General features: G+C 38.6%; 1 protein-coding gene across 1 annotated transcript in view; it reads left to right on the top strand.

The window, feature by feature from the left end:
- The window catches only part of RASA3 (RAS p21 protein activator 3), a 128,639-nt gene that overhangs the window by 15,029 nt on the left and 89,241 nt on the right, over window positions 1-24,369 (top strand). Inside the window, exon 2 of the mRNA XM_057363698.1 lies at window positions 22,714-22,831. Within this exon, the coding sequence (XP_057219681.1) occupies window positions 22,714-22,831 (118 nt within the window). The remainder of the gene's footprint in view (window positions 1-22,713; window positions 22,832-24,369) is intronic.

Raw genomic sequence — 24,369 nt, 5'->3', positions numbered from 1 at the left:
TTATTTCATTGTGGCAATCTTCTTTCTTCCTGCTCACTTCACTTGTGATGTGCCTTCCCCCTGCTGAGATGCAGCATGCAGGTGCCTCACAAGCACCTCTCCCAGTTTTATGTAGAGATGAAATCAACTGGCTTTGGCTGAGCTGTGCCTGGAGTGATGAGGGAACCCTGCCAGGGGAAGGGACAGGGGAGGACAAGCAGGATTCTGTTTCTCTGCCTGGCCAAGTCTTGCTTCCTTCCTTTCAAGATCCTGTTCTTGTCAATCTGTACTTGGAGTCAAATGCCATCTGTATCTTCCTGACACGATAGGGCTTTTGCAGTTAAAGTCCTGCCTGGCATCCAGTATTGGAGAAATGAAATGCAGTACTAGAGCAAGTATCTCTCACAAGGATCAGAACAGATACAGATTTCTATTTTCTGTGATTTGGGGGGATTGTGACTGAATTATTTAAGGTCCTATTTAAGGTTAAAAGTGAAGAGCTGCCTAATACTTAATTCTGACATCTGTACAATCGTTGAAGAAGATGACTTCTAGCTGAAACACTTGARGGGAGTTGGAAGAGTTTAGTGGAAAACAGCCTTAATACTCTATTTGGGTCTGAAGAGCAGAAGCTAAAGGGGAAGCTGTTGTTAGGAAACTAGTACTGAATTGTTGCTTATTATTTTCTTTCCCCTGTGTACCCATCCTCCCCTGCCTKTTAGACTTTCCCTGTTGATCTGCAGGATTTAATAGAGTTTTTGCCTTTCTCTAAGCTAACAGTAATGGAATTTTGAGTGCTGCACTACCAAGGTTTTGATTCTGGTGTAGAGCATTGGTTTGTGCAAGAAACTTCCGTTCTAGTCTTGGAGTTTAAACAATGTACAGAAGTCTGCTATAGCCTTAGTAGTAAATTGCATTTTGTATTCTAGCTGTTTACCTGTTTGAAAAGCTGCTGTTCACTTATGTTACAACATAACCTTTTGCTTAGCCTTGACAAGTGTTGCCCTGTTCTGAATAACAATGGTTAAATACTCCACTGATCCTTGTGACCTTAGTAACAGAACTCCAGTGCCCTGCTGCTATAAGGGCGTGTTTTATTAATATTTAGAGCAGAACTGAATGAACAAAAGATTAATGTGAGGCTATCCTATTCCACTTGTCACGGAGCACAAAGTGGATTACTTGGTAAAAAAAGGCAGGCAGCAAGCTGAGTATGGCAGCAAAGCGGACAGGGCAGTGATCTTGCCAGTGAAATCGGGAATCCTGTGGCAGCCAAAGAAGGGCAGAGCAGGTCCATGATGTTAGCCAGGGTTGACCAGGAGCCTGGTGATCACCAGAATAGTCTATAGGGATGAGCATGTCCAAGGTAACGCCAGTATTTAAGTCAGCAGGCCAGAGTCAGGGTCGGTAAGGCAAATGGCCGGGCACAGACAAACCTGCAGGGCTCTGGCAAGGGCCAAGGATCCGAGCTGGAATGCAGCCCTGAGGAGGGGAAGGGTGCCCAGTGAGGCCCCCTCCAGTGCTTTCTCCCCGGCTCCCTGGGCAGCAGGCTGCTCCGAGTTTACACAGCTGCACTGTGTCACAGCTGGCCCGCAGCCGAGGCCGCCAGACCCCCGAGGGCTGCGGGAGAGGCTCCGCTCAGCGCCCTGGCACCGCTCGTGTTTGGGTAAGATCTTGTCTGGACTAGCCTTAAATCACAGAAAACCTTCTGCAGTTCCCGATCCTGGCATAGCCATGGTGTGAATCGTAAAGGGGGAAAAGAGGAAGTGGAGATGCAATTACAGCAAATGGGTCTGTGTTGTTTTGTAACACCGGCTGTGGCAATAAAACGCATCCTGTGTGCGAGGGGAGCCAGCCCCCCGTTGTGATTCTTGCAGTCACTGTGACTTGCACTGGAATGGGGGATATCTGCACWGCTCTTTGTGGATAAGGGCAAGTGTGGGAGGCACTAGGTATTAGGTAGCTATTGCTACTGTATGTAACAATAATTGCTAATTGGACTGTTGGGATGGACAGAAAGTAAATTCTCTTGGGGTCTTTAACCTTTTGCAGCTGTGTTTTTATCCTTTTATTCATCCGTGTACTTTGACTAATATCTTGCTCTCATTCTATGACATTTTTTAGTGATTTATTCTTCTTCCTGCTTTCTGTGGTTTGAAAACCGTGTCTGATTTTTGTGAAGTTTCTGGTGCATGCTCTTCTCTGCAGGCTGTGTCAAATCTGCCCTTACATCATGTCAGCAGCATTCTGTTGATTAGCAGAAGAGACCTATTAGTTCAATGTTCCTTTGTTTCCTGCCTCTTTTCTTTCCCCCTTCCCCAGAAGGATAATTTTAGAGACTTCTCTGTGTTATTTCTGTGGGAGCTGTGTTGAAGGAGTCTTTGCAGCAGACAGAGGGTTGTGTAGAAATTAGCTTATGAACTCAACCAGTGGTTTTCCCTGCAGACCTGTACTTGAGATGAAAGGGTTGGTTCTGTTTGCATTCGAGTTTCCTGCTGCTTTGAAAGACAGTGGTATGTCTCATAACAGAGCACTTGCAATGTGCTCCTTTCACAGAAGGGAGAGTAATGACCAGTGTTTTGTAGATAGGCATGTGGTGCCTCAGTCTTCCTCTTTAGTTCTGCCTGGTTAAAAGAAGTTATCGCTGTTCATCTTTTTTTTTTCTTTCCTGAAAAGTGAATGATAACTCATGCAAAATATTTTGAATTATAGTTGGAATGCATATCCTGGTAACTTCACATRCTGTAGTACTATTAAATGTATCTGAGGCTTGTTCTGCATAATCAAATTGCTCAGAGATTTTTATCTTCTCTTAAGATGCACAGAAAGTCTGTACTGTGTGGGCTTTGCAATTCCTTGCTGCATGACATCAATCATTCCCATATGTTTGAGGGTATCTTGCTTGTATAAGAGCAGGGATATGACAGGCGATCAAGTTAAGCAAAGATTAAGGAGACAACAGTTGCAGGATCGGGGGGAGGAAATTCACAACTGTTATATAAAGTGGTATAGGATCTCCCAAAACAAAGTAGCAGAGAGAGCCCATGAGATAGATGTGTTCAGGAAGATATGGAATGATTCTTTATAGCATGGCTTTACTGTTAGTGCTGGAGTTTTATGTGAGTTCTTTTCCTTAAGTGCAGTGTTGATTCTGGCAGTGTCTAAGTTAGATTAGGTGCTCCTTTGAGCTGGAGGGTACAGCAGGGAGGTGGAAGTGGAGAGAAGTTGAAAGGAGGGCTTATCTGGTTAAGTGGCGTTTTCCTCCCTGCTGGGAAGACCACAGAGCTGTACTATCTATTCAGTAAACATCTTCCCCTGGGTGTGAGYTGTTGGTAATTTGCAGCTTTTAATGATAACAAGCGAGAGAACTTTATTTTAGATAATCCACATGATATAGGTGGTTGTTGTAAAGCATTTTAAATGGGTATCTGTCGGGGAGCAAAAGGATGAGGAAGGAAGCTTGTTAAAGAGGAAGGAAGCTTGTTAAATGGGTTTCCTTCTCATTCTTGCAAGTACACTGTAAGTGGTTAAAGCTCAATGATGTAATTGGATTCCTTGGCAGATTTATTTTAGGTGGTTGTTTTGCAGTTATCAAGTGTACATGTGCCCCATCTCCTTCCATTTAAATGTAAGCCTGACTGGCAGCTTTTATGACTTCTGAAGAAAATGAGGCAGGATGTATGTTTGAGATTTAGAAATTCAGCTCCTAATCTACAAGACAAATTTTTGATACATGTGTTTATGTGTACTTTGCCTTTCCAAAAGGGAGAGAACTAATGGAAGAGGTACATTTAAAAAGGTTTGGGTGTGGGTCTGATAATGGGAAATGGCACTCGGTGTCGTTTACTTGAGTTTTGTGGTTTTCAAGACTGTAACGATTTTCTGGTTTGTTTTTTTTAACCTCTGCAATGTGAATGTGTGTCAGCTTTGGTTARCCATGCCAGCAGGAGTTACACAACTTACTTGGAATGGCAGACTGCTCCGGACAGAGGATATCCCGTGAATTTGAGAATGAAGCTTGTCGATGATAAATGCCAAGGCAAGAGTTAATTTAGTACCCCCTTTCCATAAATAGAGGAAGTTGATTCATACAGTCACAGCTAGAGAGTACATGAGTATGTCAGAGACTTCACTGTCTTGCTTGAGATCACAAATTTGCTGAATTATGTGGCAGTCAAGTTGCAAAATCCAGTCTTCTACCCTTAGAATGGAAGTCAGAATGACAAAATGGCGTGGAAGGAAATAGCTTTTTTTTTYCTGTAATTGTCCTCTTTCACTGCTTGGCTCTTTAATATGCCAAACAGTTTTACTATTCCAGACACTTCAGATATATTAATGATCTAGTAAAAGATTAGCAACATATAATATTTAATTGTGCTTGTAGAAAGAGAATAAAGAATTTTCATCTCAGATAAAGTTGTATCAAAACCCAGCAGAATAAGCAGTCAAAAATGAAATTAAGGTTTTTTAAATGTCAGTTGAACAGAGGGAGTTTCAAAGTTAAAAGCTGCCTGCAAGTTCTGTAGGGTTTCTGTGTATCTCTATAGCATGTGACTGTACAACATAAAAAAGCATGTAATGTATAGCACTTACATAATTATTGGAATATATATTGTGCAGGTTATGATTGTATGCAGTGTATTTTATTCATATATGCTATATATTATTATGGAGAACAGTATTTCAGTTTGTATATGTGCTTTACTGACCACAAGCATTGCTGTTTTGAGGCACATTGGCTTCAAATTATGGCAGTAAACATGGGTGGAAGAATCACAGGGACTATGGCTTGGGTTATGCTGTCAATGATAGGGTTGAGTGTATCCAGAGCTGAGTTTAGGACCATCTCTGTTTCTAAATGTGCTAACCATCTGGCACAATTTATGTGTGGTTTGTTTTATGCTTGTTTTTTTTTTTTTTTTTTTTTTTTTTTTTTTTTTTTTTTTTTTTTTTTTWAAGGGGGATGAACAGATATACATATCTTTTGGGCCAATTTTAGTGTCACTATAAGCTGGTGTCTAGCTGCTCCCGTTATTTACTKTCTAGTTTTTTAGAAATCTTAATAGACTAGGTGGTGGAGGTTCATACCAGGCTTTTTAATGGAGTAGGAGAGTAGAAGTGGGTGTATTTCTCTGCAGATCTGGAGTAGGGTTTTGAAAGTTGTCTGAATTGGCAGAGGCTACTTTGTTGGCTTTTAAAATAAATAAATTATTCTGCCAGGAGAAAAAAAAAAAGCTGCACCTTGTAAATACTTCCATGTAGACCAGACTTGATTAGTCACTTCCAGGAGYCTGCCCAGAAAAATGGTGAAATGTTGTAGCATTGTTTTCTTCATGACTCTGAATTTGAGACTCAGAGACATTAGTACATCCTGAGCTGGTAGTTTGGGTGTCTGTTGTATACTGCATTTCAGTTCTAAACATATTAGGAAAAAAAAAAAACAAACCCAAAATCCACTTACCCTAAACAATTTCCTTAAAGTAGATGCTCAGAAGCATAACTTTTATTTCTGTCCAGAATTTTTCCTTTGGCTCTAAATTGGTCCTGTAGAAGCATAACCAATTGTGAGGATTCATTGCTGCCCATACATGCTGATGTTTTGGTAGGAATTGTTTCAACATGTGGTAGCTCAATAATGCACGGTTTCCCTCAACGTGTGTTTAAACTGTTATAGTGATGTATTTATAATTTCTTACATTATACTCTTAAGTGTTTGGAATATGCATGAAATGCAGTTAATGGGCTGTAGCTGAGCCAGACCTACACAAATAAAACCCCCTCATCATGTTCACAGAGATAATTAGTATGGCTTTAAATATTTTTTGCTGCTTTCCACCCATGTGAGTCTTGACTGAAATTACTAATGATTATTAAAAAGTATACACCCCTACTCTCCACGCCTGTTACTGCACTGATGCTTTGTAGGTGTCTTGATGCTGTCAGACTTTGTAGGTGTTTGAGAGAGGAGATAAAACCATTGAGAACATTGTTTATAGGGAATCTACAGCAATAGCTTTGTGTTCTGTACAACCTGCAGTTTTTCTGTGCAATTTGAAGTATTCTTTTTTCTGCCCTTCTTCTTGATATGTTAATTATGCTATATTGTACTAGCAAAATGACATTTGGCATCAATTTATTTTTACTATCCCATTTGGTGATGCATGAGTGGAAGACATCCTGTACAAGTGTCATGTTTTAGAGTTAATTTTTAAAATTATCTAGCTCTTGTTATGTTGCCATCTGTTTTCCACTAGCTTGAAGTGGAAACAGCTGTTGTGAATAATCTCAAGACAGTATTTTTAATAAAGTCTAATAGGTCTGCTTACCTTCAGTTTGCATGTGCATTGCAGGGAATGACTGTGCTGGCTAGGAGGAGAAATGTGGTTTTGCAGTAGGAGCTGTAATGAGTTTGGTAAAGCAGTGATTCTGATGTGTCTTTTCCWTGGCTGGATTAGAATACAGCTGGAGAGATCAGTGTTGATGGGGCACACTTCTCTTGCTGTAAGTGTTCATTGTCTCGTAGAGGGGCTGTTGTTGCAACTTCTGCCCTTGAGTGCAGTGGTTGGCAGGAAACCGCAGAGTTACTGAACCTGGTGATCCAATATAAAAACCAACTCGTGGCCACGCTGTGCTATCTTCAGTGTGCTGATCCAGCAGAGGCAATGGCTGTACTTGACCTCAGGGAAAGCACTGGAGATGGAGACCCAGCTGACAGTATGCGGTTGTATGGAATTAAAAGCAACAGCTTCTATATCTTGGGGAAAATATTAGTTCTCAGATGGAGAATAAGTCTTACTGATGGCAAGTAGAGTGTTGGTTCACTTGAATAGCTGATTGCCTTGTGGGTTTCTTGATTGTATTTTAGACTTCATTTTGGTTCGGAGAGAGAAACCTCATGAAAGASATGATGTACAGTATAAGCCTAAATCATAGAGGTGATTCAACTGAGTARAGGGAAGGATGAATAAAAGTAGAGAAGTTGACTGTCAAAGAATGCCTTGGAAAAAGGTTTAAATTGGTTTATTTGAGCTCAAACATTGCAGAGTGGCCAAGATTCAGTGCTGTTTTACATAGATTGGCTTTCATCACTGCTTTCTATCAAAATCCAAGGGAAACCCTTTGTTGGTCTGGAAAACTTAGCTGGATGGATAGTTTTTTGAAATAAAAAGGCTCAACAGTAAAGAGAGTGGGAGAGTCTAACCAGCAGAGAGTATTAAGTGGTGGTCAGGGAGTACAGAGTTGAATGGAAAATTATGATTAATTGAACTGGATCTTCCTGTAAAGGGCAGATTCTTTCTGTCAGAGATTCTGTTGCTTTTGCTTGAGCCTTTAGATTAATGGCATTATAGAACAGCTTTAGCAAGAATAGCCATGAACGATGAGCCTGTAGTTCAAGTGCTTGAGATTTCAGGCTCAGATCTTCCAGGAGCCTCCATCCCATAAATCTGAATGAAATAGGTGTCCAGTGCCATGCAGTGGCACAAGCTCTATTCTGTTGACTCCTGTTCCTGCCTCATTTTTTGCAACAGGGCAAAAGTCTATGGTGTGGATGCTTTAGGAGCCTCTAGAGTGTCAGAGCTAAGATCTCTTCTGAGCTGATGTGATCAATTCTGCCTGATGGATTCATGTAGCATGTGAACATGTGCGTTTGCACCTTATGGGGGAAGATGGGCAGCGAGGAGTCAGCTGCCCTGTGGTGGCTTCAAGTGGCTGTGAAGCTCCAATATTATTGGAACAGGTGAGACATTGCTCCCTGCTTAAAAACCCCCTTTTTACTCTTGTCTTCTGACACAGAATGAGTGTGTTGGAGTTCAGGAAAGTAAGATACTGATCTGCAGTTTAGTTGCAAATCAGTTATACTCGCTTTTGAGCTTTCCTACCAAGCTTMTGCTATTAAACAGTATTTGCTGTTTCTCTGGAGCACTATCTTATATACACTAAGAACATATTAGTACAGAAACCTCTTCTATCTGCCTTTCAGAGGTGGGAAGCTTTGATTGGCAATTCTAAGAACTCTCAAGAAATAATCAAATAACAGTGACCCAGAATATTGTTACCTACGTAGATGTTTCTTTTAAAGACTGATGTTTTTGTAGGCAATTTCTTTGGCTGAATAGCAAACTTGCATGTGTTTTCCTGCTTGCAGGTATATCCACTGCCTCACTTCTGAATTCATAATACTAGTATTTTAATTTCAGAATATGTTAGAGCTGGCGATAAGAAACAAGTTTCTTTTACAGAAGACCCCACCAGTCAATTATTTCAAAAGACGCGCAGTCAGAAGAGATCTTTTCTGTACTGAAGATTTCTAATATTCCTGTTCACAAATGGTTCATTTTGGGAAGAAAATGGGAAGCAAATGTCTTTCTTTGGATCCCTTAAATACATAGCTGGCAGTAGCATRGTTATGCAATGGTTATGGCATGGGTATTTGGGACATAGCAGTGCTGGAGAATGTAGAGATGGACTTTCTGTCAGTGGGAACTGTTGCTGAGCTTATGTCTGCATTACTGTGCTTCTGTTGAGTGTGCATACCCTCTCTCTACTTGGGAGTTCCTCTGCCCTATGGTTTTGGTATGGAATACCTCAGGCAGCTTCCCATGAAGAGTGYTTTTTCTGTCAAAGTAATTTCTGTCATGGGACATTTTTTTGCCAGGTTGCTTTGCAACTGCTTTAGTATTTTTTTCATGCATAGGTTAGTGTTTTTTTCCACAATAAAGCATTTGGAGGCCGTTTTTTTTTTCTCTGTATGTATGTGACAGCTCTGCTGGAAGTATACACTGCTAACAATGAGATATTTCCAGATATTTCCTTTCATGGTTACCGGGAGCTGTTTGTCTTACCTGTTTGTTACGACAACCAGGTGCTTTGTCTTTGGCTGCTCTGTGCTTGTAAATTCTGCTTCATGTTTGATTTCCCCCTTGGGCTGTCACGGCAGCAGGCAAGAGGCTTCCCAGACCACGATGTTGATCTTGACATGCTGCACAGGAGAGTCCTTTGGTGGAGCAGGCTGGGATGACTTTGCTGGCCCTCAGATGCAGCTTCTGCAGTAYCTCTGCAGTTGCACTATCAAATACTGTAACACAATGCTCCAGTGTAGTCTTTGGTCTGAGGGATCTGAAGTTGCATTTTGATTATGAAGCACTAGAGAGGGATGGAGTTTGACCATGGAAGTTTGCTGTGTGGTTTACTGTGCACAATCACAGATGGAGTCAGCAGCAGAACCAGGATGGAATCCAGGTCTTCGACCATGGGAGGCACCTTCTTGTACGGGATGGAAACTTCTTGCACAGAACAGCTCTGCTGTGTGGTATTGCTTCGTAAAAACAAGTGGACTGTTTTTGAAACTACGTTTTGAAATGAGGAAGGTGTTAACAAAAACTGAATTAATGATTTTCCTTTCCTGGGTGATCTCTGCAAAGAAGCACTGTTCTGTTTTGGTAGCCAAATGTCTGGTGTGTTCATCACCATCCCAGCATTAGAATTAATGACTACAGCATGCACATGGATTTGTGTCCATCTACTCTAGGTAACTTATGTTCTACCCTAAAAGGTAAAAGAGAGGAATATTTTTATCCAACAAACAGTCTTTGGATAGGCATATCTATTTACATGCTTTAACTTTTGCAGCTGGTTATTGTAAATGTCTGTGAAGATCTTCCTTACAGTCTGTGAAAGTGTGTGACATAATCCAGAAAACAGCTTCATTTTACACATGATTATCAGAAGCATTCCCTGACTCAGGTCCCTGTTCTTTTGCAAGCCATGAATATGCACAGGGCCTTGAGGAGATTATGTGGACTGGATATTGCACATGTATAGTTTGGCCTTTAGATCCCTACTGACACTTGTTACATGTGATAGCATGGCTTCATGTGACCCTCAATAAATACATGAAAAGATTTATTGCTTTTTATTTTTCGATCTTGAGATAAAACTGGTCCATGCTGTGTCAGCAAGAAAAACATGATTTTATCACTTCTGTTGGGCTCTGAAAAAAGATGAACTGTAAGTTGTTGTGTGTGGGTAAATTATCACTTTTTGCTTGCTTGATGTGTTCTGTAAAGTGCTGATGACAGAGTTAACCAAGGTTCTGTGTATTTTGGGCTTTTGATGACTGAGTAGTTGCACCACATAACTGTGATTCAAAACTGTGAGTTTAAATTTACTCGAGTGTGTTGTTCTTTTTGGTYATTGGGCTGAGGAAAAAGCTTGGCTGCAGTGCCTTCTCCACCTATGTGCCCTGAATGCAAGCCACTGTCACCAACCAGCTGTGTTGGCTCAAAGACTSTGAAATTTGATCTTGGTTTCATTTGGCCAAGTTTTCAGAATAAAACTTCTAAATTAAGATTAACATCACATTTCAGTATATCTTTTTTATTGCATTATTTAGGAATGCCATGCCTTTAAACCTCCATCATGTCAGACATCCTTCACCTGTCCTTCCCTTTTTAAAGTTTAATCCTCCCTTATCATGTATGAATATTTGTGTAGGCTTAAGCATTTTAAGAAAGAGAATGTCTTCTATGTTGGTACAGCTCTCATTAACACTGGACCTCTGTTACAGAGGCAAAGTCAGAGTAGGTTTTTGTGCTGTGTTAGACAGAAGTATGAAAGTGAAGATGCATATAAAAAGAAAACTTCCAGATTGTATTTTGGAGTGATTGCCAGATATTCCTCTTGTTCATGTTTTTTAATTACTTCATTTCTGCATAGACAAATTATTTCTGCTTTGTCACTAGTAGGAAGTACGCCAAATATGTAAGACTTCACAAATACTTCACAATCAGTGTGAMTTACCCCCTTTTCTGTAGCTGATATGACTAACTAGTAAACTGAAACCAGAAGACTGAAAGAAAACTAACATCAATTGAGTTTCATTATGTTAACACTTTGCATAATTTAGAAAAGGAAACTGGGTCACTTTCCATTTTAATACCCACTTTATACTTYGCATAAAACCCAACAGGATTGCAGACAGTTCATGAAAAGTTATACATTTCCCTGTAAATAYGAATTTTAATCATATGAGTGTTTGTGATAATTGCAGGGGAATATTGTAATTTTGGCTTAGATGTTTTTTCAAAATCTCAGCTGTTTATATCAAGTGATGTTTTTTTGGAGCACACAGCTACATGAACTTCTGAAGTCTGTGTTTTTGATCATTGCTTGTAAATAAATGACTATACTCGGCTTCTTGCTTGTTTTTCTGCAGCGTTGTGCCTSTGTTATCTATATTTTGTGCTGAAGAGTGAAGAAGTAAATGTGTTTTCTCTTGCCATAGTTACTGAAGTTGGATAATCAAGCATTTGTTTCTCATCACTCTGCATTGCCTGCACAATGAGTCATGCTTTCTTCGTTAGGTTTGTTCCTCAGGCCAGGATTCATGTGATGTTCCCCTTCTCTGGGCAATCAGATTAGACACTGTTTGAAATCTTGTTTAAAAAAACAAATCGCACCACAGGTTGATTCCTGCTTACCCGTTACACGCTCCCCCACTGCTTGCTGTTTGGGTTCAGCAGCATCATTATGTTGAAAAATGTTTTATAGTTGTGGTAGCTGGCATATTATTGGAGTCCCACTGGAATTAGTGTGTTAAATTCAGGACTCAGAGAAACTGGCAAAGACTTGTCTGTAAAGCAGGTAGTAGAATTTTAAGTAATTCAATGTGCTGAAATAGATCTCTCTTAAACTTAGCTTCTTTCATTATGCTCTTAAGAACAAAAACTACATTGCAAATGTAGTAGTAACTTGAACTTTGTGAAGCCTATAGATTTATAAAAGCAGTGATAATAACAAAAATAGTTAACATGGATGGCTCACTGTCGTGGTACTTGAATCAGACTTTAAATATTTGGGGCAGAAACTCTTCTTGTTGAATTATCTGTACCTGGAGGTGTTTGATAGAGCCAAAATTTAATGGAGGTTTCAAACTTTAGGACAGCAGCMGAGTTTCCAGTCCCTACTATGTGATATGCTGTTACAAAGGCTCTTGAAGGTCTTTATCTTGATACTAGAAGATTTTAGGGCTGATGGTGGGAAGTAGCATTTTGAAAAACAAACCAATGCAGAAAATGTGTGGTAGGAAATAGGAAGAGAGCAGGGAAAATATATACAATGTGGTTGTAARCAACATAACCCAAATGTTGCTGACTCTATATATGATCAATGGACAATGAATTATGCTTCAGAAAACATGTTCTATTCATGGCCCAAATCCTCTTACACAGTAATGTTAATGCAGGCACCTAAATAGTGCAAAATGTTGCATCTTATGAATATCCCCAGGAGGGATTTGAGAGGTAGTTAGGGTTATGACATGTAGAGGATTGGAAGTTGCTGAAATAAATGAGTAAACTCTGTCACAGTTTATAGAAGACAATCTGAATAGAAGAAATGATGAATTAAGGTCCCACATTAARCTTTGATTCTGGTTCTTATGAACAACTTAGTTTTTCATGTTGTTAACAGTGTTTTGACAGAAAAATGCTCATGAAKTAGGTGGAGGTGTAGACCAGTGTGGTAAAAAATGAGATTATCTGTGGAAAGTCTGAATAGTGGTGTTCTGGGGTTTTTTGCAAAGCTTTTTGTGGTGGTCTTGTTCTGTCTCCAATTTTCAACAGGTATCAGACACTCACAACTGATTCTTACAGGTATCAGACACTCACAACTGTTACAAATATTAGTTGACATTGTTAATTTTCCTTTCATTATGTGTGGGACAGATGCATGTGGTGACTAAACACATATGCTAAAATTCAACTTTGGATGAATTTTGACTGTGTGGATGAGCAGCTCATAGGCAATACCCAGCTTCCAAAAAACATTGGCAGATTTGAAAAATACTCAGCCTCTAGGTGATTAACTACAACCAAAATTTATTTTTGAGTCTTGCTTTTATTTTTGTGAGACTATCCACTGGAAAAGAGCAGTCCTGGGTTTCTTTGAAGTTTGTTTAGTCCTGCTGCATTGGCTTCTCCTGGAAGATGACATGAACCCTRTATTTTATTAGTTACTTTGTGCAGAGATGAGTGTGTTGGGTCTTACGTACTGTGAGATGATGATCTGATCCTTTGACTGCAGATGAAGCAAGAACAAGTAAATGCTTAGGTATTTGTGAATGTGATCTTCATTATTCTGCCAGCCACTACCTGGGACACTGGGAAATTGGATGGGGAATTTCTTGTTTGTTTTTTGCAGTTCATTTTGCTCAATGCTGGTCAGTCAAGTCCCATATACGGCTCTGCATTTGTAGAAATTTACAGCTTGTTTTAAAAACAATCTCATCCACTCTTAACTTGCAACTTGACAACTTTCCAAGGCTTAAGACAGTGGTAGCTACAATTGTCATTTCCTCCCTATACTGAGGTCAGTTTGTCTTCATCTGTATTTTCTAAGTGAAAGCTTTATTTCGACAAGGAGCCAGGAATCTGTGCTGATGAGATTTTTGAGAAAACATACTTGTTTAGTAAGCCTGCTAACATCATAAATGGAATGCTTAGGATCTTGGATGATGATGGTCCAGTTCTGTCAGGGTGTGGATATTCTGGAAGAAGTTGCTTCTAGAAATTCTTGGGCCAAMCTGTGTGGTGGCAGTAATTAAGGCAGTCTGGCTTCAGAGTTAGAGGCATGTTGTCCTCTTACTTTCTGTGAAGAAATCTAGGTTTGTAGACCACTTCCAGTGGTCCTTGCATCTGCACTYTTATGAACTCAGTTGCACAGCACTGCAAGCTGGTGAAAGGATTGCTTTGATAGTCAAGCTCAAATACTTTTAAGCACCTTAAAATGTCATAGGRGGAGATGCTATTGGTTTTGCTTCATTAGTGGAACTGCAAGCTGGCAACAAGGAATTACCATAATTTATGTAAATCCTTGTGCATTGTTGTCATTCATCTGTGCAATACAGGCTATTCAACAGTGAAAAAAAATTGTGTTTAAAGTCACCTAGATAATTTAAAGGYACCAACCTTAGGAATGTCCAAGTGGAATTTATTTTTGTTTCACTCTACTGGAAAAAGCGTTGTGTAAATAAAGGCCCAGTAACTAAAGTAAAACAAATACTGTGGCTGATTTTAACAATGTCCTTATCTGAGAGMTGAGTTTGTAACATAGCATTTGTCAGCCACCTAAAACTACAGCTAGAAACTTACGATTTCCCTTTTTCATTCAAAACCCATTGATAGGCATGTAGACTGAGCACTGGTTATAATCACAGTTCTCTTAAAGGGTTTTCTTTTAATTTGTTCCTTAGGGCACAGGATGCTCATTGTGTTTGAAGAAACACATGAGGAATATTTAAATGGGAATAATGTGATCTCATGGTAGGAAAATACTTACTTTCACTGCTTTTGAAGAAAGACTAACATAAAGCAAGTTGAGGAGATACCAAAACCTTGTTCTCTCCCTTATGATGATTYATTTTGTAAGAGGAAGAGTGTTTTGAATGTGAGGAAGACACTATTTTCTCAGTACATTCCTAAATCTTAGATGGTTTTCAGGATTGCCTTGAACTTCTGTGTGCAAAACCACTCAGTTTCTCAATAGACGTGTTTTTTTTGGTTTTTTTTTTTGTTTGAACGTTTTGTGGCCAAAGGACCAAACTGAACCTGATCTAACTTGATCCTGTAAGACTGTTAGGTAAAGACATTTTTAAATACATAATTCTAAAGCAAATAAAGTTACAGTACCAGTAAAGCCTTTGACTTTTCRTAATTCTGACTTTTGGTTAGAAGTTTGTATCTAAGCAAAACACAGCCTTTGGTAGATTTGTACTTTTCCTGTTTATGTATATTATGTACTCTAAAAATGTTTGATGTTGCTTGTGTGCTAGTGTCCTGGAAGAGAGAGGGCATCACTCCTTTTCAATTGCTTTTGTTTTGTTTTCCCAAAACTAGCTATAGCTTTTTTGATCTACAATTTTAAAAAATGGGATGTACAGAGATAAAAATTGTCCTTTATTTTCTTTTTTTTTTGTTTTTGTGATGCGACTTTTGGTTTTCTCTATGAATAAAATAGATGAAAGTAAAAATGCTTATTTTCACAGACTTTTTCTTGCATTGAGAACACTGTTTTAGTTCCTTAGCAATGACTAGATTCCTTACTACAGAGCAACAATCTTAAATTATCCTAAAGTACAGAGGCTCTGAAAAGGGAACACTTGAATTGTTGTTGGATTTTGTTGTTTGATGTTGTAAATCATTTGCTTGTATTTCCTGTCTCATACAGTTTTTCTAAAAATAGCTGAAATTGCTGCTGTTTGCTCAGTGCAGCTCCGTGATGGAGTAGCCTGTTTAAAGTTACTTCCTCTCAGCTACTCTGCCCCTCCTGCAGCCTGAATCTCTCCCTCATGGCCTCCCACARCAGATGTTCAGTGACTTAGACTTTTCTGAGAGAAGATCTTTTATAATTTCAGGAAGCTGATTTTTTAAAAAAATAACCACCACCGAACCAAATAACGCCCCCTCACAAATGCCCCACCTCCGAACAAACGCAAAAACCCTACTGAGAACTGCACAAGCCACAATCTAAACAAAGGTCACAATTCAGAGACTACAGAAAAACCTGCAGCCAGTCCCTACAGTACTGACACTGGTAGGAAAAACCTCACAAGTCTATGAAATGCATCTGGGAAGTTGTATGAGGTGTGTCTTGATGCAAAGTACCATCTTCAAAATACAAGCTGGATTGAAAATAATATATGTGGAGCTGAGTCTAACTTTGTATCAACACAGRTAAAGAGACAGCCTAGCTAATTAATCAGTTTTTCCTGCAGAAATACAAAAAAAAAAAAAATCATATCAAAGCAACTTTGAACGCTAATCCCAGAATGCTACAGGAAAACTGAATTCAAATGTAAACTCCTTGAGAACACCTTTTTCCTGGCAGTGTTCTATTTGAAAATAATATCTTCAAAGTATCCTTTTACACAGAATAGCTTCAGTCTAGTTAAAAAGCAGCTGGACTGTGTATTTTTTATTTTGTGGGATTAAGTTACTATTCTAAGGGGATCTTTTGAGAAACCTGATGCCTGCCGTTGACCACAATATTGGCAAGTAGCATGCAACCAGTTATGTGAAAGAATGGAGGAGAATTGTGCCTCTCTTCTTGAACAAACTAAAATCTTAATTTTGCAAGGAGCTCTCATGAAACTTGCTTTATAGGCATCTTTCCCCTCAGCCCTGGGATTTGATTAACAGCCCTTGTGCTGTAAGCACTTAAGTACTTAAGATCATGACAAGATCTTTTGAGCCTTTTCTGTGTTCGTTCTTCTTACAAGAAAAGTGAGACTGTCAGCCTGCATCTTCTCTTTGCTCTCCAGTGAAAATATCCTCAGCTGCTTCTGTTACACCCAGAAAAATAAAGTAAGATATATGGACACTTCATTGTGCTTTCAGGGCTGCAAAAGGAGACCTGGAATGTCTGATCATACATGTATAGGAAAAAGGGAATTTGGCTACTTGCCATTYTGAGTGATAGGTCTGAGTCTGTTCACCATGAAGGTGTGGCTGATTAGGCTTAGCAATTGTTACAGTGGACAGAAAGGCCTGTTTGCTGTGTCAGAACGGGCTCCAGATCAGAGCAGGTCYGTATGAAGGTTCCTAACTGGTATAGAATAAGTTTTATCATGGGAGGGGAAGGAGAGGTAATATAATACTATGGTGCTGGGTGTGCTGGTGAAGTGGATTGTGCAGATRAGATTTTCACAGATGCCAAATGTTCCTGTCACTAGGCTGTGAMTAGAGATATCGGTTGGTGCTGGTCTTCAGTTTCCTGCCAAAAGATTTGGGGTTGATGCTGCTTCCCTGAAGCCTAGAGGGTTTCCACACAACACTCTTGTCTAAAAAGTTATARTTAATGTAGTGTGCTTTCCTTGATGGCTGCCTGCTGAAGCAACACTGGCTGTGGTATCTGACAGTGATATTGAGCTGCTTAGGGTTTGTTGCTAATGCCCAGGTCATCAGAATTATTTTGTTGAGGAAGGGCTTTCCCTGAGATTTCTAATGTGATGACCATTTCACGTGGAAAGAGGCTGGCAGGCAAGGGCTTTTAGATTAAGAACAGGTCATCTAAAAATCTCATTTTCCAGATCATCGAAATCTGTTCACAGATGGCTATTTTTGACCTGGTTTAGAAATCTAATGCAATCTGTCTCTCCATGAGAGGAAAGTTGTGTGTCTGCATGTGTACATAAATGCCAATGGTCAAAGCAAAGAGAGGTTGCTGGACAAGTTGTGTTTCTAGCCACATCTGTTTTAAGGGAATTTTTTTTAATATATCAATTTTCTTTATTGGCCATTTAGGATTTTCATGTGTTTTTCTTATTTTTAAGCTGAGACCTATATGCAGAAGTTGAGGGAAGAAAACATTTTTGACACTTGGCATATACTGCTTAGGAAGTATTTATTGTTTTTATTTTACTATAAAAGTACAAAAGCACACTAAGCTACTTACACATAGCTGCATGCTGGGTTCTTGGAACTTCACTTTTAAAATTTATTTTATTTTATTGCTATTTCCTATTTGGAAAAGCAAAAATTAATTCAAACTTTCTTTTCTGAGAGGTAAACACAGTATACCTACATATAGGAATTCTATACAAATGTAGCCATCTATTCTSCTTTCAAACATTGCATCAATGTCATATAATTATCACAATAAGTGTTTGGTAATAAAATTGATTTCTAATATGAATGGAAGTTTTTCAACTGTGACCATTTCAATACTGAAAGGTATTACTTTCTCAGTACATTCCTCCTGAGGTTTTGCATTTAYATCCCTCCTCTAATCCCCATCTCATCGACAAAAAAGATGATCTTTCATTTGCAAGAAAATGAACTGGTTTCTCAGCATTCAACATTAATGCAACTGTTTCTGTTCACTTTAAATTTAACGCAYAGGCACAAAATTCTAGGTATTTCTGTGTTTTTTAATCAACATTAAGTGGTATTACATTTCTGCTTTGAGTAAAATTAAGTATTAATTAGAAACTTGCTGGCATCTTAATATTTTGCATATATGCTGAATTTTGTGCATGAGGARCTTTTTAAGCATAAATTGTGATAATCAGAGCCCTGTGTGTACACACATTTTCCTTTTTCTGTTTTCGCTTGATCTCTGGATGTTCAAGCAATAATAATTTTTCAGAAGAAAAAAAAACATGAAAGGAGTACTTGAGATAAGTTTTCAAGATTTCCAGCATCTCTATTGAGATAGAGAGCTTAAAGGAGAACAGGAGAAGCTTTTCATTCTTGATATACATTGCTATTCTGGTTTTGTTCTTGAAATGCTTCCCTACAAGCTTCTTTGGAGGGTGCTCTCCTGAATATAGCAGTAACAAAATGGATTGCTGGGGGTTTAGATACAATGCCCTTTTCAGATTTCAGGTATTTTGTTTCTGTACTCAAGTTTTCAGCATGCTCCCTGAGGTCAAATGCTCTGGTATTGAAAGCTCAGTTGCTTTTGTTRGATTTCTTTTTTGGAGGTAGACTTTTGTTTGCTTGTTTGTTTTCTGAAACAGTTTGAGAAATGGTTCTCTCATGACATCTTGATCAAATATGTTCCTGCTAGAAAACAGCAAGCTAAATTTGTTCATGCATTACAAAGTGTTCCTTAATGCATTCAGATTGGCAGAWGTGTGCTGGTCACCCAATATCTGGCAGCACAAGAGCTGGACTTTTGTTGCAAAAGGTAGAAATAATACCTGGCTGTCATTCGTTCTCAGCTTTTCATAAAGTTGCATCTGGGAAAATATGTAGAAGCAAAGATAACACAATGTCAAATCTCTAAATTCAATTAAAAATACTTGATGCTACAAAAAATTTCAGCTGGCAAAACCGTAATGAATGTATATGTGTATTTGTTTATTCCTAGAAGCAATTTCTACTTTTTTTAGTTCTYACTGGTTATGCTCCCAGTGGCCTTCCCTGCCATATGTGCCCTTTTTCCTTGCTTTCCTTTTACTGCCAGTGATTTAGCAGGACASGAATATGCAACATTGGAAAGAACAAGGAAGATTAATACAATTTTGAGTTTTCCCTTTATTTTTTTTCCAGCTTGTTGCATTCCCTGTGCCTGTCTCAAGCCAAGCTATCTGTGCTGTGGTAGTCTATTTTTGAACCTGTAGTAATTCATGGGGAGAAGATAGCAAGCTAGTGACATACTCAGAGTTGTATAGTCTGTTTTTTAAGACTTGTCCAAAATACCTGATGTTAACTTTTCCGTAGCTGAAATCAGCTTTGCTAGGTTTAAGTACTTAGTGCTAAATTGAGTTCGGCACATAGTTAAATTAGGGCCCATGTACATTAGAGGTGCAGGGATAGAGGGAAAAGCGATTGCAAACTTGAACAGATTATTCTGCTACTGTGGCTCCAAATGGAAGCCTTATGCTCCAAAACAAAGTTCTTGTGTAGTCTAAATTGTCAGGGTCTTAGACATCTTAAGAAACATTCCATTTCTTCTTAGTGGAAGTGGAAAACTGAAGGTTTTGAAGGCGAGTGTATTGACCTTTCATCTGCAAACCCTCTCCAAGTTCTCCAGCATCCAGATACTTCGCAAATATGAAGAGGGGGGAAAAAATAGTGGAGTTGGCTTTTGAAAATGCAATTGATGAAGGTGCCTCTTCTACACAGATAGTTTAAGTGATTAAATCCTTGCCCAAAAGCTGTGATCTTATCAGCTCTGTTTTTTGAGAAAATGGAAATGGTGCATGACTGTGTCATGTATTCTGGGCTTTCTCTTTTTTCATTTCAGTAGTAGCAAAATCAAAAAAATAGTGATCTAGTTCTTCAGCTTCATTGTAGATGGCAAAACAGTGCCACAGAGGGAACTTTTTTGTCTTGGAGGAATTTAAAGAGCAACTGAAGCTCTAACAGAGCGCGTTTGTTGACATAAAATGTCTGGCTAGAGAGCTGAGTCTTTAGCTATGCTTGAAAGCTTGACAAATTTTTCTTTCTCAACTGCTCAGTGCTGGAGGAATCTAAACAGYCATTGGCTGCTGCCGGTGTTGGGAAGAAACAGTATTTTTTTTTGTAAGCTACTCAAGTCAGCAACATGATTAATCTATTGGGTTGGTCAATTAATCCTTTGTTCGAGTCTCTGTGGTTTTTCAGGGTCTTTTTCCATTTTAAAGAAAGAAATTACTGTAAAATGTCTTCTCCCTCTATCTTCCCCCTGTGCCCCACTTTCTAACATTGTGATGGTGGTGACCTTTAATTTGCTGTACAGACTGTATAGGGCAGCCATTTTCTAGTAATGCTAAATGATGTCTTCCCTCACACGGCTTTTATGTTTCAATATTATGGGCTTTCCTATTCTAAGTGTTTTAACAAAGAAGAGAACTGAATTCAAAAAAGGATTCTCAGAGTGCTTGACATAACTATTACCTTTAAGTGCTTAAGTAAATATTGTTCACATAAAAAAATGAAAATCAAGATGAAAAAATGAAATTTGATCTCATGTGATGCATTTAAGTAGGAAGTAGAAGAGTGCAGAAAAAGGAAGATGTGTTATTGTTTTAGTTTGATTTTGAGCTTGAAAATTTTTGTCTTTCTCTTGGAAGAGCCGTGAGAACAGTGTGCCAGCCCCAGAGGAAAACTTCCTTATCATTCTGCTATTGAAACGCTTCCTGTTGACACTGTCTCTTTGGGGAACTCTACCTAGTTATCCAGAAAAGAGGCTGGTTTCATGTGACTTCAATGTGAGAAAAATGAATAGAAATTTGATTGTTTGCGGAGAGGAGACTTGGAGGCCTCAGTCTGCTTGAGAGTGGTGCATTTGATTTGTAACTTGCTTGAACTCAGACTAAYAAGAATAAAACTTGAAGGTTTAGTATGGCAGGATAGATTTCAATGCAGACTGAGCATGCCATCAATAATCCTCAGTATATTTTTGTCTGGAGCTGCTGCAGTTAAACTATTGCTAACACTTCAGCTTAGTTTAATGCCACATTGGGCATGCCAGCAGATGTTCCAGTCACACCTTCAAATTACAGTGGAGACAGCTTTTTTTAATGCAGTGTCTCACAACTCTGAAGGAAGTGGGAAGAATGCTATCAAGTTGTATCAGCTGAGCTGAGAGAACAAACTTATTTAGGAGAACTCTGAAGTGAGGCATTACTGACTGAAGCAACAGTTTCAAGTCCCTTTTTAGTGCCTCTATATATGCTCCATGGTTAGCTTTAGAAAATAAATGCACATAGGGTCACTCATGCACAAGCCATTTGTGAGAACTGTGGTTGTGTGATGTTTCCAAGGGCATGGCATGGGTCAATTAGCAAACGCTTGCAAACAGTATGACAGAAGTAGATCACAGGCAGGAAGACATGCCGTCCTGTGTCATTTTGTGCTTTTTCTTTATAGGTGAGGATGCAGGTTGGCTCAGCCTTTCCTTGCTATGCATCTTCAGTATTTACATGTGCATGCATCAGATTGCTGTTGAAAAAATCTGCTGAAAGGAAAAAGTATGTCTTTTCTGAAGATAGGGGTGAAAAGTGGTTCTGTTAATAGCACAAAGCTATTTGGGAGCTGGAGACTGGGAAACAATGTGTCTGGGAAAGTGCTCTTAAACTGAGCTGCAGACGTTGGGTAGAAAGTTATATTTGTTGCCATTATTTAGAGTTCCCTTCTGTACTGGCAAACAAGCCCGTGTTCCCTTGGTCTGTGCATTTTTAGTTTTAGTTTTATATTTTTTTTATTTATTTATTTATTTATTTATTTATTTATTTATTTATTTATATTATTTTATATAATATTCCTTGTATTTTTACCAGGAGGGAATGATCTAGTTCCCATGGTATGTGCTAATAATCTCTGGGTACTGGAAGAGTGACAGTAAATAAGACCATGAGCACTGTAGACTTACATTTAGGTCTGAGTTTTGTCTTTAGAGTGAAATCTCTCATCCACATAGTGATGAGCTGTTTTAGCAAAATCATGAGGGGAATTGCCCAGTTTACGGAGAGTTTTAGTTTTTATCAGTCAGCCAAGGAAATTYAGTGCTTGGCTTTGTTAATGGATATGTAGAGAAGAAGACTGTAGTTTTCTTCTTGTTTCATATTCCTGGGTTTGTTAGTTACCCTGMGTTCCTCAGCCCTGTCCTTTGTGTTGTTGTTAAATATAGGATGCAAACTTCTTGCTGCAGTTTTGAAACAAATATTTATAATGAAGAATATTCATGACTTCCATGGTACCTTTGTGCAAGGACCTTAGGCAGCTTTGCAAGTRCTAATTATCCCATCAGAGTGCTTTGAAGTCCAGCTTGTGATCTGGGGCTGTTGGCTGTAACTAACATCACTGTTTTCCATCTCCACATCTGTGGAGAATGGTGGAGCCAAGGGTCATCCTCATTTACGGTGTTCTGGTAATGGCTTTAGGATAAAATCAGTGGGCTGTATTGGAAAGCTTGATCACTATGTTGTGTGATGTTCCTGATATCTTATGGGAACACTGATCAAAACCTAAAMACGAGAATGGAAGGAGGCAGTCTGCATCTGAATACATGTGAATAAATTGGATGCAACAGACAGTTGAGCTGAGTTCTAAACTCAGTGATTGTCAGGATCTCTTCCTTGAAAACAGGAGACTGCTGGAAAATTTAATAGAGACTTCACATTTGAGAAGGAAAATGTAATACTTTGTTTTAGCCATGTTGCTGACACTGCTTTARTTGACAGATAACTAATTTATGGATGTTTTAATATGTAATCTTTCTGGTTTTTTTTTTTCTTTCTTGTTTTAGGTGAAGCCAAAAATCTTCCTACGTATCCAGGGCCAAACAAGATGAGGGATTGCTACTGTACTGTAAACCTGGACCAGGAGGAGGTTTTCAGGACCAAAATAGTGGAGAAGTCATTATGGTAACACCTACATATATAAATGTTAACTCTTCTCATTTTCTGTTTGCTAGGTTTGTTTAATATTCCAAAGATACTTTCTTGAGGAGAGAAGAGATAATGAATAGGATTCTTCTTCCAGTTTTAAATCATTAGTGGTAGAACCAGTAATGTCATGATCCCTATATGTAGTTAYGGAAAAATGCCTTTACGAAGGCAACCCATATTAATTTTATTCCTAACRCTGTAYTRCCAGTKCTYCTTTCTTTCTGCAATAYTTGTTTTGAACTTTCCTAAGCTTTTAAAATCTCAACTTAGAAAGGAAGCACTAAACTCCATTTTGCATCTTTCTGCGCTTAGAATTTTGCATTGGTCTTGCTGCCAGTGGGTTGAGTTAAGGATTTTATTTTTTTTCCTGTTATGAGGCTGTAACTGAAAGGAGAGGTTTGAACATAAGATGCCTGTCTGATTATCTTGGACACTTCCTATGAGATTGCACAGGTCAAATGTACAATGAAACAGAATGTGAACCATGTAGCAAAAGTTAAAATGCTTTCTCTTGAAAATCCTGAGACATCAAAAAAATAAAGGGAACTAAGCTGGGCATATATTTATATTCTGGTAAGTGARGCTTTTTTTACTTTGAGTGGAGAGGAAAGAAGCAGCAAGGAACAATCAAGTTTGTAACTTTTATCTTAARAGATAACTCTCACCCTTTTCCCAATTTGAGTAATATGTTAGGAATTTGCTGTTTGTCTTGTTACTGCAAATAATRTACTTCAGGAAGTGTCTCTAGGCCTCACTCCCAACCACTCAGAAGTACCTGACACATTCAGGAATGTGAGTGGGAATTATTCCTGTAAATCTCTTCAATTGTTCTTTCACATAAATTTTTGTCAATTTTAAGCCTTGGTGTTTTTGAATGATGATGCTAATGCTTTCCTATTTGTAGTATACTGTATGAACAAAAAGCAAAAATTGGTCTGTATGCCTTCTTGCTCACCTCGTAGCTGACACGGTGTCACTAACCCTAATATCCCTGAACTAGTTGTTTCTCTAAAAGTTATTTTGTAGGTAAATTTTTTTGTTGTTGTTTTGGGGATATTTCTTTCTGGATATTCTTTAGTGCTTCACAGGGAAATGGGAGATGAGAAGTGAGGATGTGTGAGAATAGTTGATGTCATTTCCTTGAATTAATCCAAGCATTTTTCTATTGAAAAAATAAATGCTTCGTAATGAAAACAAACAACAAGTATAATTCCTTCAGTGAGAAAAGTTCTATCTGTCTTTAGATTTTATTATAAAGATGGAGAGGTATGCTGGGGCTGTATAAAACTGGAAGATTTCTGGTTTCCTGATAGGTCAATTTTGTTAATTGAGGTGAATTCAGAGGAGAGCTGAGCAATAATCAGAGGTCTGGAAAATTTAACCAGTGAGGAAAGATTAAAATATTGGAATTGTTTGGCCTACAGAAGAGGGATGAGAGTAGATACAAATATGTGAATCAAAAAATTGAACAAAACAACAACAAAAAAACCAACCCTAACAATCCCCCTACCAGA

The sequence above is a fragment of the Malurus melanocephalus genome, unplaced genomic scaffold, assembly GCF_030028575.1.
Source record: "Malurus melanocephalus ecotype Western Australia unplaced genomic scaffold, MMel_1.1 scaffold_1, whole genome shotgun sequence".
NCBI classification, from domain to species: Eukaryota; Metazoa; Chordata; class Aves; order Passeriformes; family Maluridae; genus Malurus; species Malurus melanocephalus.
Note: the sequence above shows the minus strand (reverse complement) of the source record. Positions and strands in the feature narration are given on the sequence as shown.